Genomic DNA, 18,676 nt, shown 5'->3' with positions numbered 1-18,676 from the left:
GTGATCTTATATATTCTGATTTAAAACTAGTATGTTCTATTGTTTTTTGGTAAATTAGACCATATCAGAAAAAGCAGTTTTGTAGGAAACATCAATTTCTGTATACCTCATTTTTGACAGTTTCAAAAATGTGAGCAGAATCAACCCCCCAAAAGCTTGGGAGACCAAAATTCTGGGGGTAAAATAATATCAATTACAGTGCATATACCTACTTTCTTCCATTCTCCATAATTCAGTTGTTTCTAACAGAAGCTCTACTGGGAGCTTCTCAGCTGTCTCAGTGGATGCTGTCTCAGTGTTTAAATCTCTCAATACTAATGTTTTCTGGATCATTAAAAAAGTGTGTGCACATGTATTGCCATGCTTTTGGCTATGACAATGTTAAAATCCCCAATAAAACAAACAGCAGCATTCTTGATTTGTCTCCAAAGTTCTGGTTTTTATTATGAAGCAGACTTGCAGAAGTGCTACAAAACACAAACAAATCAATTCTATAAACTTTAGCATCATCTCAGGGAGGAGGGCAGTTTACAACACTGCAAATTTTAAGTTACAATATTCACTGTAAGAATCTGAAGCTAGGCTTCTTTGTATGATTTTGACCTTTTGTACTATCTGATGCATTAAAAGGACTGCCTGAAATTACTGTTTCTAGGATGCAGGCACCTGATTTTTGTGACCCAGGTGTTGTTGTAATCTTAACACAGGATGAAAATTCAAGGACCTATGTTTTATTTGAGTTCACCTTCACTTCTGAGATCCTAATTATACTATAACTAATAATACCTATTGTTCGCATTGGCATAAACTACTGCAAATTGTAATTTCATTGTTGTTAGTTTGTTTTTTGTTTGTTATACCTTAGATTGGATCAAGAACTGAGTTAGGAGCTGTTACCTGTCTAAAAATAAATATCAGGTAGTATTTAAGGGCAAAGCATATTTTATGATAATCCTGTTGCACAGATGAATGGCTTCGGGAAACAAAAGGTAAATGTTTTACTGACATACAATTTTAGATTTTTTGAGATGCAAAGCAGTAAGGAATTTTAAGAAGAATGGGAGTAGTCCTACTTAAATTCTAACTGTACCTGACTGCGAACACTGCCATTCAGTGACTAATTTCAAATTACATGCCATGCTTGCATTACCAAAGCATAAATTCATATCTGATATTAGCAGCCTTCTGGCGTAGGCCAAAGTGTCAGGAACACTGTTAAATCCCTTTTATTCAGGAAATTTTAGTAATCCAAATTGTTGGTAATGCCTGGAGGCCCCAGTCATAACATAACTGAACCTGTGGGATTGATTCACTTTTTTTTTTTTCACTGGTTAAACAAATAAAAAGATATTTTCATGCAATGGAAACTTGTATTCATTTTTTAAATAATTTGAGCCATTTTTTAACATAAACTGGGTTATGTTCTTTTTGTAATGGGATGGGTAGAACAAAGTTTCACAAATGTCTGCCACTCATGAATAGTAAGAGTGAAAACACTGAATTTGACCTATTTTTAATTTATTTTCTATTGCTCTGTTTGTTTCAGTTGTATGGTACGTTAATTATGATTCTGTGGTATGCTACATCTGCATTCTTAATTTTAGCTAGACGTGGAATATAAACTTATTCTAATAATAATAATAATAATTCATCAATAACATTATTAATAATAATTATTTGAATTATTAATTTATAATAATATTATTTTCAATTATATATAATATATGAGGTGTTAATAAATTATAATCATATAATACATTATAATATATATAATATATATGAAGAGAACAATATTATTAATAATATTAATTATTCATAATAATATTAAACTTTGTACTGAAATAAAGTGGCTCCATCATGCTTTAGTACTGCAGTAAGTAAACAATTGCTAAATTATACATATTATCCATTACTGTTACACCTTGTATTGCAGTACAGAAAACACAAGGACTGCAAAGCATTTAGTGTTGACTTCCAAAGCACTCAGAACTGAAAAAAGTAGTTTTAATCCTGTGCTCCATCAGTCTTACAGGGTCCTCCAGCCTCTGAAGCCCATTCATACGCCTCATGCTAGAGCTCCTCAGCAAAGTATACTGTAATGTTGGATTTTTCCTTCCTCTTCTTTTTAGAAATGATCTACTGTTTGTTTTAGTTGAAACTTTCCAGAAAAAAAAAAACAAAAACAAAAACAAACAAACAAAAAAGCTTGGCTCAGATCCTGTTACATGAAATTTGATTCTGAACACTTACTTTTTTAAATTCACAAGCAACAAGAGTCTTAAAATGACGGTGTCATAATTACAAGCATTAGTCTGTCTTAGGACTCCATGACCATAAAGCTTCAGAATGCTTAAACACCATGACATTGAACTTTTCTTCAAATGAACATACCAACAGAAAGGTTCTATAGAACTCTCTTCTGTTGTAAATTTATTGGCCTTCTAAATCAATCTTACTCCAACTTGTCCTCATAAATACTGTCTTTTCCTTTAGTTTTGCCCTGAGGTCAACAGCTCCATGCATCTTTTTGGATTGCAACATACTCTATGCTATCCACTCTGGGTCCCTGGGATGTTAAAGGCATATCTAGAATCTAGTCCTTATTTTAATCAGGAGTTTGCCAGTTTCTGACAGTACTTCAAGCTCCATAATAATTAGTTATCTTGCTCTGTCTGCTCTGCTTCCCAATCAAGAAGCTTTCTCAATGCACAGTAAGGGTGTTCTGAAATGTTCACTCAGGAAGGCAGAATTTTGCATCCCTCCAGAGAGGGACAATTTTCTCATTTCTTCAAAAAAATACAAAAGCTGTACTATCCTATCCATCACAGCTTGCATAAAAAAAATGTTAACACAAGTTACTAGACCTTCAGCTATTTTCTTGTATTTCCTTGGTATGGTATCAGGCTAAATGGAATGCCCTGAGAATGAGAGGGGTGAGCGCTGTGTGGTTGCACAACTGCTGCATTTTGTGACAATGGTCATATATACCACAAGCCTGGGTTTGTGGTAAATCTTAATCAGAACATTGTTCCTTTCAAGCAACCAGTGTTCCTTTTATAGTATGGTGAATACAACAGTGTGGAAATGGAGAGGAAAAATAGCACTTCACAATTAAATTGAATTTGCCCTGTAGTTTTTAAAACAATGTTTTTCTGATGTGGTTTTATTGAGAACAGCAGAAGCTGCATGTTTGTACAAACTCCATTTTGATTACATGCCAGGCATTGCTTATATTGGCGAGCTTCATGCCAGCTTATCTGAGTTCAGAGAAACAGTTCTATTTTGGGGGCTTTAAAGTGCAAGATCACAAAAGGAAAAAAATAGTATATGAAGTGAAAAGTACTCTAGATGTGTTCATATCCCATAATTGTTAATCTGAGAAATAACAACATCACGTAATCAGAGCTGTGTTTCTTTTCTTTCCCCCAACATTAATTGTTAAAAAAAACAAACAAACAAAAAAAACTTTTCCAGGAAATAAAATCTTCACAGATTTGTTTCATTGAAACAATAAGTATATCAAAATGTATGGTTCTGATTTTTCTTTCTGTTATTTTAGAGATAGAAAACCAAACCAAACCAGAAAATTAAAACATCTGATTCCAAAATAATTGAAATAAATTTAAGGCTTCATTGGAATGCTCTGTAAAGTTAAATCAATTAAAATGACAAAAAATACCTCCCCCAAACAAACAAAAATAAAACAACTCCATCAAAATTCAGGTTACTGTGAAATATTTTGCTTTCCATGAGTCAATTTTTTGAATGGAAAAAAATCTGGAAATTGGGGGGAAAACAAAACAAAGTGAAAGTGGTTTAACTGATATTACTTGAGTGTGGAAAAAACTCATGTGATTAAATTCAGTTTAGAGTCATAGCTACTCCTGATGAAGGAAATTCAGATCCTGGGTCTTAAATAGTTGTAAGTCTGATGGGAGAAGGTCTGATGTCAAGTCTGATGTCCTTCCTAAAGGACATCACCTTTCCAAGGATGTGTGGAAATATTCTGAATTTCCTCAGCAGGGCCTAACAATATGTTTTTTCTATGGCCCAGACACAATAAAATGTTGCCTTTTTTCCTGTTTTTTTTTTTTTTTTTTTTTTTTTTCAAAATAGCCTGTCAAAAGACACCATAAATTCCATCTGCCTGTTGCTGTTTTGCCTTTTTTTTTTTTTTTGGCGCAGGTTCTAGTCTGAAAATTTTCAATAAAATTAATAAACCTAATGAACAGAGCAGATCACAATGCTTCAAGGCATTAGATTATTCTAGGTTCTGTAGAAAAAAGTGGAAAAGTAGGAGCTGATTTCCTTACACTGTAAGGGTCAATGCAAATATTGGGAGGTAGAGGAAGAAGAGTGAATTTTCATATGTTTCTAATCATTGTTAATTGGCTATGTTCTGTAAAATAAAAATACTACTTGTAAGGCTGAAAAAAGCATGTATGGACCATAAAGCTATACATACAAACAGTGATTTTTCAGCTATCATGATCAAATTCCAAATCATACATTTCTGCAAATAGTCACAGTAACTATGATGGGATTAAAAAAAAAGTTTTATTTTTATTCATCAATTGATTTAGCTCACATAAGCAATACTGAATTGAAAGTATTTGTTGATATAGCATTCCAAATTGTTGCTCGGTTTGAGAGATTCACAGACTATCCTCCTAACAAAAGCCACCACATTTGTGCTGGAAAAATGATTATTTGTGTGGATTCTACTACAGCAGTTTATATCCGAAAAAGAGATGCCCAGGAGCAACCGTCCATGGGTTATCCAAATGACTCTGCCATTGCTGTTTTAACAGTGTTCTGGAGTTGTCGGTATAGGAATGGAGTGCTTCATTCTGCCTGCTCATCCAACCCTCGATGCTTTTTTAATCTAGCATGAAGTTCTGCTGTCTCAAGAAAAACAGAAATGAACAATGTATGTTTTTGGTTAGGAAGGTGAAGATGCGATTCACTGCACAACTTCTATTATTATTATTAATTATTATTATTATTCAGAACATTTTTGGCTTGGGAAAAGCTGTTGGATATTTTTAAAGAGCTATTTAAGTTAAACTCTGAGTGAATTGAACATTGGAAGACTTAACTGTAGGCCATTTTACCTGCAAAATGTATTGTTCCTCCTTATCCCACACTCATTGCTGTACTGTCTTTGACAGTTTTCAAATATTTCTTAAACATGCTATACAAAGGTTAAAGCAAAGCACTTCCTTGGCCCCAGAGCCAAGTAAACATTTTTCTTCACTTCTCTTCTCTTAATAATATATATTGTCTGAAAAACATTTTGTCTGCTGTGCAGGGAGCATGGAGCTGGCAACACCTGACATATAACACTATTTCACGCACTATTTTTTTAAGACTAAATTTAATTTTAGTTTATGAATTAAAATTCAAATTGTACTGAAAGTATAAAGAGATCCAATTACCCTGTATTATATGTTATATACCCTTTATTATATATTATATACTTAAATATGGGATTTGGCATTTGGGGGATTTATATATATATCATTCATTATATTTATTATTATATATTTATTATTTTAAATATTTGTATATATTGTTATATATACTATATATTATTTTATATAATATATATTGCATACTTAAATATGGGATCTGGTGGATTTGATCTTTTTCTATACTATGAGGCTATTGGGAAAGGGATTCAGCAGAACAAAAAGAGCTAGTTTTACTGAGACATTAGAAAACAGTATTCTCCCTTCCTGGTATTCAGAAAATAAAATTGAATGTTTGTATTTTTCTCTAAAACACTGGGTTTTTATTAGGTGCTCTTTATCACGGGTTTCTCACTAAACATTAAGTGTATTTCATTAGCGTAATTCGAGCTGCTGCTAATAATGACTTTTCCATGTACTTCAGGAAAAAGAAGGTTTGTTTGGTGCCTTTTTGCCACTTATAGTATGACAGATGCATCTTTCATACATCACATTTTGGGTAAAGCCAACAAAAATTATTTTTTTTTTTTCTGAGTTAATCAGTATGTGAAGGTTAGTTAATTTCTTTCTTTTTTTTTTCAGTAAAAGAATAAAAAATCCATATTTTTATACCACTCTTACAGTACTGCTTTTAGAAGCAGCTGATGAGCCTCTTCAAGCTGACAGTTTGAACTGTCAAGAGATTTTTGAGTTTTCCAATTTCTTAGTCTTCATCAGTTTGTGTCATGAGGATGATTTATCATGGACTTTAATTTGCCTAATATAGATCTCTTTTACCATTACAAATTCATGTGATAGCACTTGTAATAACAGCAGAAATTGATACTTTTAGTCATGCATATGATGAAGACCTGAGATAGGAAAAAACAAACAAAAAGGCCAACAAACACTAATCAATTTTCTTGATACTAAACATTTAAATATAAGCTGGAAATGGCCCAGCTTATACCTCTTTAACAAAGTTACCTTTGTTGTGCTGAAATTACTAAAGGGAATGAAACACAATAGAATGGTTGTTTTGACCAGAGAATATTTATTATTTGGTGGCCAGCCTTGGCAATATGCAGTAAGTTGATCCTTGAAACATTGCATGTATTTGGTGTTTTCTGGAGAATGCATGCTGTGTTCAAACTACTCTTTTCTGGATAGCATTGAACTAATCACAGATTTATTAGAAAGTTACAAGATAAAAAAATGACCAAAGCTTTAAAAATGTTCTTTCTCATTTAATATCAATAGAGCATGACAGCATGTGGAAGAAGATCCAAAATATTTGTATTGCTACTACTTCCAGGAATGTTCCTGTGCTTAAACTGATGTAAAAGTAAATGAGTCTAAATTTTAGAGAGAGGATGATAAATACCCTTAACACTTGTTTTCATATGAATTTTCATAAAAATGTTTCCTCTTAAGAACAGAAGAAAATCAGAATTTCACAATGAAACAAGCATTAACAGCTACACTCATATCTTTAGGAGCTGGAAATAGAGCATGAGTGAGAGATTTGTGGGTAGTTTCAGACCGACTGAAAAAGTATCCTGGTGCCAGTATTAGCACTGCATTTTGGGTTCTGTTTACAGAATTCGTTATCTTTTTCTTCCCAGGCTTTGGAAGACCAAGTATGGAACCTGCTGCATGAGGCAGACAAGGCTGCAGATGAGAACAAAGACAAGAGTCAGGTGTATGATGCCATGGCAGAGACACTCGGAGATGCATGGGATGCTCTCATCATTATGTTAGAGAAGCGACAGGCACTTCTGGAACTTACTTCAGTGTTCTTTGAAAATGCTCTGGAGGTTTGTTTTTAAATCAAATGTCTCTTAACTGGAAGCATTTCATGTCTTACAGAAACTCTTTCCATTGTATTTTTACTCTGTTATACATGTTAATGTTAATTATACATGTTAATACATGTTAATGAACAATGTTATGCATGTTAATGTTTTATGTTACATTAACATGTTACATGTTAACATGTTAACGGTTTATTGCATTCCTAAGGGTTGAAGTGATCAAGAGATTATTATTTTCTTAATGTATCCTTTCTTTTCCTCCTACTCTGTAGTTCAGGATGAAATGGAACAAAAATTAAAAAAAAAAAAAAAAAGATCTTAGTCATGATTTCTCCAAGATTTGTACTTGATAGAAAAGTAACAGTGAAAAATGGAACTGGAGCAAAACCTAAAATGCATAATTCGGTGAATGTGGACATTCTCCAGAGTTTGTTTCATTCATTGTGATTCAAATTATTTGGCACTGGAAGAGCTGAATTCTCAGATGTCTTCACTAATGATTATTGATGATTGGCCACAGAAGGTTTTACACTATAATATACATACAGTTATTGTAATTATGGTTGCAAACAGTAGTCTAACTTGCCAGTCCTTTACTCAAGACTTCCATGTCCTTTGCTCAAGACTTCCATTTGCATAAATACACAAAAAGGTATTTGTGTGAGTCCAGAAGACAGATTTTAGAATGTTGTTCTTTCCCCTGCTAATTAATTTCTGTGTCTCTCACCCTTGTCAAAGTGGTGATAATTTCTGTAGCTCCCTGCCTTCAATTTTCCTATCATCTCTGGAACTTATAATAATTGTTTAATAATTTAACTTGATAAATTTCCTTCTACAATGGCTAAGGTTTACATATAAATTACCAAAGCAACCATTCAAATGCTAACTGTCCCAAGAGCTCCAAATGAAGGATCTGTAAGATCAACAGACTACTACTAATTGTTGTGTCCTGACCGTGTGTATTATATGAAGAAATGAGTACAAAGTTGGTAAATAAATTCTGATATGATTCTATCATATTGATATGATTCTGATCATATTCCGTATGATAAATTCTGTACCACAAAATGTTGACCTAGTGCAAATTAAATCCTTTAAGGGGTAGTTGAATTTTTCAAGCAACAGGTTTATATCATTAAAGCACAGGGCAGCAGCTGAATCGTAGCACAAATCATATCTGTTATGTACAGATGGAAATTAAAAAACAAACAACAAAACACAATATTTATTTAAATAGGAATAACTGAAAATTCTTAGGGAAAGGCTTTTCTTTATATGACAACCAGTGATTATGGAAATCTTTGTTTTATTGTGATAGAACACAAACATTACCTCAAGAATTCTCTTTAACGAAAATCAGAAATCAAATCCCAAATGTTGATAAATAATACATTTCTTTTAGAGCAAAAGGGAAGGAAATCTGGAAAAATAGAAAAGGGAGAATAAGCAGACAGGTTTTCATCTTCCTTAATTTCATCATAGGTTTCAACATCTTTTATTACAGTGAAATGCAAATATGAACTCTATTGGTTTCTTCATTCTTGAAATGAAGCAATAGAATTATAAAGGTTAACTAAGATACATTATATGTGCCTAGGCTCTGAGGTACTCATACTTGGAGTTGTGCCTACACACTTTGAGTTGTGCCTACAAAGGTGCAAGCTGAAGAATTTCAATCCTATTTTTAACAATCTTAGCAGATTACCAGACCTGTTCCAAGAAACCTAGCATGTTACAATATTTAATATATGAAACCTACGGCAGAATGATTTGTAAGGAGTAACCTAACTTTAGGCTTCATTACAGAGATGCTGCTTCCCAATACAGGCAATCAATATGTTTACCATAATATAGCTTAAATTTTCTACTTATTACTACCTTCAAAATATTGCTTTGAAGATTGTATCTGTCTGATGTTTCCCTCAAATGTTTCTTTCCATCAACACATTAACGTGGGAAATAATTTCTGGGTAACATGGGAAATAATTTCTGGGAAGGAGATCTAAGTTAAATGTTTAATTCCTGTTAAATGAGATTTTACTGAAAGTTTTAAAATTAACAGATATTTCCGTTAAGACTATCTTTGCAGTGTGTTTGAAGTCTATATTGAAAAGATGATTGACATCAACTGAAACTGTAGTTTCAGAGTGTTACAACTGAATTTTGGGTCCTCTTAGTCAATGCAAACCTCAAAAGAAGATACACTGAAAAACTGTATCAGTCATTAAGAATGCTTTTTTTCAAGAACTTACAAATTCTAATGATTTTGCCCTATAATACGGAAATGAGGATTGAGTTCTGTAAAATACAGTTATATTGTATTTCCTCCCACTCTTTGTTTTCCTAATGCAGTTTGCTGTTAAAATTGACCAAGTTGAAGATTTCTTAAAAAATACTCAAGAATTTGACAATATTGACACTTTGAAAGAACTCCTTCTGCAACAAGAGCATCACACAAAAGGTACAAACAATATTCTGCTCCTGGCGGTGTGAGTGTGTGCTGACTCCTTGGATAGTTTTTGTTTTCCCCTGAATAATTTTTTGAAAAATATCTCAGAACAAATATGATATTTTTTTCTAATATGCTGTTGAAAGAATTTAACTCTAGCAGTTTTTTCTTGTGTTAAATGAAAATGTATTATGCTTGTGTATGTTAATAGGTATACCATTTTAAAAATATTTGAGTAACATTTGAAAAATGGTATTAGATTTATAAATTATTATTTTTTCCTTGTGAAATTCTTTTCTTACAGAGCTCTTGGAAAAGTCGCTTACACTTCTAAACAAAAGCCAAGAACTAACTGAATTTATAGAAGGATTCAAATGTGAAGGGCCAAATGCAAATCCTGAGCTAATTCAGGGAGCCCATAGCAGCTGCTTGAAAATTGACAATCTCCTTGAACTGCTACAAGACAGGCGGCGGCAACTGGACAGATTTCTTAAACATCAGCGTCAAGGACTGGAGCAGGTTCTGCAAATTTTTTTGTGGCATCAACAAGAGAACAAGGTAAGACATAACAGTAAGGAAAACCACAGTTTAAAAAAAAATAAAATAAAACAATAAAAAAAAATCATGGACTGTTTCACAGTAAACTATGGTAGAAAAGGAGCTTAAGTATATTTATTAGGGTAACATCCCTGGCTCGTTTTTTTTTTTTTTTCTGTGAGATCCTAACTTGAATATTTGACTTTATATATAACATCTTCATAATTTATTTTAATATGTTTAATGCCTTCAAAGCAATATTTACATAGTGTAAGTTTCTTCTGTATTATTTCTGAAAAATATATCCTTCTCTAAGTTATCAAATGTGGTGCTTCAAAACAAACCAGATTCCCTTCAAATCAGATTCCCAGAACACTAACTAAATGAGCTATAGCAGCAACTGATAGCTGCAGAACGCTGTTTTTGGACCAGTCAGTTAAAGAGAAGATATAGCATAGTTAGCAAATTCGTGTGACTAAAAGTCTGACTGATTATTGTGTTCTTGGAGTCAAATCAAAAGTTTTTTCTGTATTGTTCTGTATTGTAAGGTTTCTGTATAGTTTAAAGGTTTTACATGCCTGCAATCTCTTTTTCTTCTTTCTCCCAGCTTAGCTCCCATCTCTTATTGAATCTCTCAAATACATCTTGCTTTTGTACCTTCCTTTCAAAGCCTAGGTATATCTGAATCTTACTCTTTCTTTTCCTCTTTCCAGTCCTACTGCCCTTTTCACTCTTCATCTCCCAGTGTTCAGATCAGATAACTTTTCTCTGTTTGTGGTGTGCATTATCTGATGAACTTCTGCAATAGCAGACTCTTGTGTGTCATTTTTATGGAGAGACACCACAGACTTTACCAGAGAAAAGATACAGGGAGAGTCCTGCTCTGCCGCCATGTCTTTGGATAGAAAGCGTGCTCTGAGAAGGGGGAACATATGCAAATTTAACCGCCGAAGTCTAATAAGATTAAAGCTGAGTTATTTTAAGTGTTTTGTTAATAGGTTAAATTTTTGTATGGACCACAAACAGTACAGTTCTGATTGTAATGCCTCTGTATTCATTCCTTGCCTCCAAAATAGTTCCCCATTATATCAGTGGAAAATGCCAACCTATGAACCATAATCCATTCTGTAGGCACCTGCTCTGCACGTGAGGTTGCTTAAACTGAGAAGCACCTTACTCAACAAACAAAACTACTTGCAGTTTTGCATAGAGACAACATAATTGTTAAGGTACACAAGCAAACTGACAGCCTTATTTCTGGAGCACTCAACAGCAGTAGCTGCAAGAAACAGAGCAAGAATTATTTATTGATTAGATAGAACAGATAAAAATAGTGTTGTCTTTATGCAAATGCCCTAATCTCAATATCTAATTATAAAATAGCTGAAAAAAAAGCCCTTGATCTTATATGCTTACATGGAAATAATGAAAAATGAATGACAGTATTAGAAGGCTTTATCAATTTCTACACAAACGATTAAAAAAATATCTAGTGCCTGCTTAGAGATGCATATTGCTGTTACTGTTTTTCATGGCACTTTTTTTTTTTTTCCAGTACTACCACATAGCTATCGCATAAAAGAAAGATCTTAAGTTTAGTGAATTCTAATAAATTTACAACAGCAAGAATTGAACTGTCAGTATCAGTCTAACTCAGTAGATTGGAACTGTGTTGTTTTTCATCTAGAATTAAAAAAAAAATCCTTTTTTAAAAAAGGATTAGATATAACTACAATTACTTCATTATCCCTGTGTTGTCACATAGTATTCAAATATACACGAACGCTCAAATGGAAGCATTTTTGCTATTGAAGAGTAAGAGAGAAATATGTGTTTGTTTGTTTGTTTTGACTCAAGCACACTTTTCAAAAACAATTCACATTACCTGAGATGGTAAAGGCCACACAATTTCATAAATTTTGCCAAAGATTTCTACCTGTCCTCATTGTGCAAGGGCTAAATACTTGGGAGTAACCAAACAGCAGGTAGATAACCAGATAGGTATTTGGGAGCAACCAGACTGACCCTAATTTAAGCATAATTGAAAGAGGGGCTAGTATTTAACTACCTGTTAGCTCATACCTGCATCCAGTTTGAAGCTCGTATACACAAGGAATGACAAATTCAAATAGTTTTTAGAATCATGCTTTTTAGAATATACTTGTGCTTAGCCATTCAATCATGATTCATTACCAATCAAGCCTGGTGTAATGTCTGCATCATTTACAAGTAATATATTCATATTTAAATACAAACACTGGAAAATTAACTTTTAGAGACTTTATGTAAAATGTCTCCCTCTGGTCTCTAAGACATTATGCATATATTTCTGTGCTGACAAATTCAATTCTTAAAGCCTCTCAGCAGATCTGAAATCTAATATTTTAGTCTCTGTACAGGACTGAACTCCGACTGATGTCAAATGTTGCTACATATGTAAGAAGAGCATATTGAACTCCCATTGATGTTAATGAGAGTTCAGGGGATACAGAGGAAGTGGTGTACTGGAGATGAGCTCTGCTGTGCAAGATACGAGTGGGTTTTTGCTCCTCTGTTTTGCTATGCACAATTACTAATGCAGATTTGTTTGTTTGTTTTTTTAAAAAAGCTGTAAAGTTTAAGTTTAAAGTTTAAAAATGCAGCACCTTCCTTTGATCTCCAATTGGAATGTGATGATAAGATGATTGCAACATGTTTCTTTATCAGTATTTTCATATGTGTAAGTGTACTTGTTATACCTTTAGAGAAGGGTGTCTAGCCTTCCTTTTTGGAAGTGTCAGCATACTATTTTCTGATAATCTCATTAATGAAAATCAAAGTCAGATTAGACTATTTTGTGCATAATTAATTATCTTTGGAAGTAGATTTATGAATGTTTTTTTTTTTTCAATCATGCATATATGAGACAATTAAAATTATTTCTGGTCCTTGGTAGCATCAAGGGCAGACATAAGAACTGAGTAAAATTCAGAGTACAGGTTAGTACACCCATATCAACTATCCAGACAGATATATAGGAAACAAACTATCTTGGTGTAAGTCACAACTTCTTAAGGTATCTTTATCTTGGTGAATTATTCAGGGTGTTCTTCCCTTTTAATCTTTGCATAATAAATAGGTTTATGATCTTGACTAAAAGTATTTATATATGTCAGGATATAGAAAGGTTCTGCCGTTTCTTTACTTGAAATCAAATTTCCATTATGATAAATTGATATTTGCATTCTAACATCTAGTAAATATGATCTGGAAATACATACATGAACGTGCACATACATGAGAAGAAATCTGAAGCGGTATTTAATGCACCAACACTGCTGTAGAGAATCATCTAAACATGGCCTACATCTGCTGGCAGTGTGCTCTTTGCTGATTTTTTCTGATAGCTGTGCCCAGCATTGTGGTGCTTCAATAGCTAGAATGAAAGCATCAAGTTTAGCTTGGACAATTTGGAGGCAAATATAACCATTGTCTTTTAATGTTTAGAACTATTTGAATCATTAAGATGTTGTATGAAGTTCATCTGTGAACTTTAGAGTTCACATATGATTCCAGCACATTCTGCAAAAACCATTTTTCATAAATATCAAAAATTATGTTTTACAATGAGTGCTGTCATGTAGACCTGAATATAGTTAAGTTATTCCAAATTCTATAATCAAATCAAATTAAGGCTACTCCTCTGCTAGCTGCTAGTGGTGAAATCATGGCACCAGTGAATTTAGCTGTAGTTTTTCCATTGCCTTTGTTATGGTCAAGACTTCTCCCCTTTTGTATTTCCAAATGTCTGATCCCCAGTGCTGTTTTTTCTTAAAGTGGTAATTTAGTTCCTCTTACTATTTTTATATATGTGTGCCAACTTCATATGGTTCCTAGACTTTCATTCTACAAAGAACCAAAAAAAACCAACACCTCTAAACAAAATGAATTTCTGACATCCTACCAAATGAATCCCATTGTTGGTGAGACATCTTTCCAGAGAATATAGGCATTCCTAGTAAAGTATCATGCACCTACATGGGTTATTTGGTCTTAATATTTCACAGTTGCAAACACCTGTTGGAAAATCACCTGTTGGTAGAGAAATGCACACAACTGGCACTGCAAGTAAAAAATACATTAAAAAAAAAAAAAGGTATAAAAAGTTATTTAACAGTAGTCAATTAATTGTGAATATAGTAGAGAAATTAATTTGAGAATAGCTCATCCACATGAAAACATGATGCTTGCAGTTCAGCATTACTATGTCAGAATATATTTTACAAGCTGCTCAAGTTCAAACTTCCTGAATTAAGCTGTCAGACTTAATTTATGTTGTGTATACATGTGTACTTTAATACATACTGGAAGAAAGGGAGTGAAAAACAAAGTTTTTCCAGATGTGAATAATTTTTAGAAAGAAAAGTGTGTTACTTAATTTACGTTCACTAGTGTATTTGCAATCTCACACAGTGTCTGACTGTACAAGAGCTTCAGCATGGCATGGGACAGTATATGTGTGTATAGGCTTTGAATTAACACGTGTAAGAATTCCCCTCCTTAAAATACCCCCAGTTTCACAAGTGTACTGGGTCTGGAAGCCAGTGGCTGCAGAGCAGCCACTGTGCGGAGAGCCTGGGGTGTTTCAGCAAGTTCCAAGGGTGCCGTGACAGAACTTGGCTGAGCTCTCTTTTAGTGAAGCTGTTGGTGCCTCAGTGAAAGTACAGTTGAGAAAGGAAAAAGGGCTGCACCAGCTGTGTGAAGAGTGAGGGTGGGGCAAAAACCTGTGAGGAACAGCCCTGTGAACACCAAGGTCAGTGAAGAAGGAGGAGGTAGTCCCGCAGGTGTCTCAGAAGGACACCTGCAGCCCATGAAGAGAAGCAATATAGGAGTAGCTACCCAAACTGTGGAGAAGGTGTGTCAATTGAGTAATCCCTGACAGAAGTGTAGCCACAGAGAGCCCATTTTGGAGCAGGGTATCCTGACAGGAACTGCAGCCCCTGGAGATCCCATGCTGGAGGAGGATAAAAGTGTGAGGAGGAAGCTGCAGCACAGAAAAGCTGTTATGTACAGACTGTAACGCCCTGGCCCCCCTGTGCTGCTTTGTGAGGGGAGAGATGTAGAAGAATTGGGACTGAAGGAATGTGGTTGAGCCTGGAGAAATCCAAATCCACCATCTAAATCTGCAACTGGCAACAAATTAAATGAATTTTTCTGATATAGAGTCTGTTTTGCCAGTGATGGTAACTGTTAAGTTGATACCTTTATTTCATTTGAAGAGCTTTTTTATCCTGTTTTCTCCCCCTGTTCTGTGAAAAATTGCTTCCAGAAAAAAAAAAAAAAAAGTCAGTAAATACACATCTGGAGGATATGCTCAAGAAATTGAAGGCTTAGCAGCAACATAAATTGTTTACCTTCCAGGCTCTGTTGAGTAATTTGATAATTTGCTCTATCCTTTGTTTTTTATTTTTTAGATGTGTTGGAAACATTTTCAGTTTTAAGGTTCTTTCATTCTTAGAATCCTTTCTTTTTATTTAAAATAGCTTCTACATGAACAGGTAGGAAAAAAATCTGGAGCATGCTTTAAAAATACATAGTACCTGCAGTACAAAGTAATTCTGAGTATGCTATTAATTATTTAATTATGGTGGTGATTTTCCAGACTTTGAAAAGGTTGAAAGAAGTCTACTTGATAATACTATTTTAAAATACAAAGCTTCACTCAGGAATTCCTGCCATGTGCAGTTTACAATGAAAGTGAGAGGTACATAAAATTAATCAAGTAGAAATAAATGCAAGTCATTCTGTGCAGTTTACAACAGTTTGACTAATGAAAGTGTTTGTTATTTGGACTTTAGCAAATGTCAATCTGTGAGATGTAGGATTTTTTTCATTTTGAAAGCTATTAAAGCTGTCTTGTTATATATATATTCCAGTATGTGTTTATTTTGATCACAATCCTTTTATTCTGTATTTATTAACTTTAAAATAGTACTAATGCAAACATTTGAATAAAAGTATCAACATTAGGAATGAAAAATTAAAAGAATGAAAATTAGGGCTGCTTTTTTAGATGAAACCATCTTGTACGTATTCAAAGAACGGACAGGCATTTTTTAAGTTTTCATTGACTGAGAATTCTTTATATTATTTATGTAGGTAACATCTTGGTACAAGAAGAACATCAGAGATTATGTACACAAGCAAAACCTAGGCTCGTCTTTATTGGAAAATGAAGAGTTACTTCAAGAGCATAAAGAAATGGAAGTCAAAGTGAAAGTAAGAAATATGATAACTGAATAGTGAAATAACTTTAAAAATAAATATCAAAACATGAACTTATGAGTTTAATATATGAGTTTAATACACTCGGTATGTGTGGTATATATTTGTCTGAATTAGTGTGTTGTTTTTTTTTTTTCATTTTACTTCTTTTAACAAAAACTTTCATGTTTGACAGTATTTTTCACGTTTAAAACTTTAAAAGCTATTTACAAGGCAAAGGAAAAGTAATCCGTTATGCTGTTTAATTTGTTTTTCAATGTAGTGGCAATTTTCTATATTGGTAGTTTATGTATTAAACAACATTGCAAATACTAAAGAAAAACAATTTAATAAAATGTATCAAAATTAAAATTTTGATAGAGCATAAAAAGCCCGCCACTACTACCATAATCCATTCTTACTGAACTGCATATGTGATTGAAACAGGTGCATATCAATTTATTTATTAGGTACAAAAGTAATTGAAATTTTATTTTCAATGTGAATAGCAGTTTTCTAGAGAATAATCTTTTACCATGGCTCATAAAAGCAAGATGGTATCTAAGAAAATGTTGATATCAAAAAAAATTTTTTAATGTAAATTGCATATAATTTAGAACATTTCTTTAGGTGCTCAATTGTGCTCTCATCAGGTAAGTGCTGTTGCTGGGTCAAGATAAATCATCATGATATCATTTCTAACAGTTGTGTTTGGAGAACTCATGTGACCACACAGCCTGTTTTCATCCAAAGACCATTCCTATAGGAACAAATACAGCATGTCAGAAAACAGATTTTCTTAATTTAGAGAAGTTTGTGTATGAAAAACTAAATTCTTCTGCAGTGCTTGCACAAGCAAAGCAGGAGAAAAAAAAAAAAAAGCACACAAAAAAATACATGAGTATGGTACGATTCCATATCGTTTGGAAAATCTAGGAGCAGAAACTAAAAGTTTCTTTATAAAACTATTACAATAATGAACTGAATTAGTGCTTTAAAATTCCTCTTCTACAATTTTACTGTGTAATTTTATTACCTCTGATTCTTCAACATCTTGTCAAGGTAAAAGCAGACAACTTTTGCTGTATATATATTGAAAGAAGAGCTTAGGAGAGCTTAGGGATATGGTTTAGTGGGGACTGTTAGCGTTAGGTCAGAAGTTGGACTCGATGATCTTGAGGTTTCTTCCAACCTAGAAATTCTGTGATTCTGTGAAAGCAATCTCTTGAGTAATAGCAAAAATACAGTATCAGATTTTTCTGGTAACACAAAAACTACAGTTAGAGTTGTCCTCCCTTCAGGAATCCCTTTAGCATCTTATATGCTAATTAAGAAGTAAATTGTTAATATTCTACATTAATTTCATAGAATCATAGAATCATAGAATATCCTGAGTTGGAAGGGACCCTTAAGGATCATCAAGTCCAACTCTTGACACCGCACAGGTCTACCCAAGTTTAGACCATGTGACTAAGTGCACAGTCCAATCTCTTCTTAAATTCAGTCAGGCTCGGTGCAGTGACCACTTCCCTGGGGAGCCTGTTCCAGTGTGCAACCACTCTCTCTGTGAAGAACCCCTTCCTGATGTCCAGCCTAAACTTCCCCTGCCTCAGCTTAACTCCATTCCCACGGGTCCTGTCGCTGGTGTTAATGGAGAAAAGGTCTCCTGCCTCTCGACACCCCCTTACGAGGAAGTTGTAGACTGCGATGAGGTCTCCCCTCAGCCTCCTCTTCTCCAGGCTGAACAGGCCCAGTGCCCTCAGCCGTTCCTCGTACGTCTTCCCCTCCAGGCCTTTCACCATCTTCGTAGCCCTCCTCTGGACACTCTCCAACAGTTTCATGTCCTTTTTATACTGTGGTGCCCAGAACTGCACACAGTACTCGAGGTGAGGCCGCACCAGCGCAGAGTAGAGCGGGACAATCACCTCCCTCGACCTACTAGCGATGCCGTGCTTGATGCACCCCAGGACACGGTTGGCCCTTATTGAACTTCATGCGGTTGGCGATCGCCCAGCTCTCTAACCTATCCAGATCCCTCTGCAAGGCCTTTCCACCCTCATTTGAGTCCACAACTCCTCCAAGTTTGGTGTCATCAGCAAACTTGCTCAAAATGCCTTCTATTCCTACATCCAGATCGTTTATAAAAATATTGAAAAGTACCGGCCCTAAAATGGAGCCTTGAG

The 18,676-nt window shown here is 34.1% G+C and overlaps 1 protein-coding gene across 1 annotated transcript in view; it reads left to right on the top strand.

The window, feature by feature from the left end:
- Nucleotides 1-18,676, top strand: part of CCDC141 (coiled-coil domain containing 141) — an 83,192-nt gene that overhangs the window by 9,064 nt on the left and 55,452 nt on the right. The window contains 4 exon segments of the mRNA XM_072041028.1: nucleotides 7,076-7,267; nucleotides 9,617-9,725; nucleotides 10,018-10,271; nucleotides 16,389-16,508. Coding sequence (XP_071897129.1) covers nucleotides 7,076-7,267; nucleotides 9,617-9,725; nucleotides 10,018-10,271; nucleotides 16,389-16,508 — 675 coding nt within the window.

This window comes from Anas platyrhynchos, chromosome 7, assembly GCF_047663525.1.
Source record: "Anas platyrhynchos isolate ZD024472 breed Pekin duck chromosome 7, IASCAAS_PekinDuck_T2T, whole genome shotgun sequence".
NCBI classification, from domain to species: Eukaryota; Metazoa; Chordata; class Aves; order Anseriformes; family Anatidae; genus Anas; species Anas platyrhynchos.
Note: the sequence above shows the minus strand (reverse complement) of the source record. Positions and strands in the feature narration are given on the sequence as shown.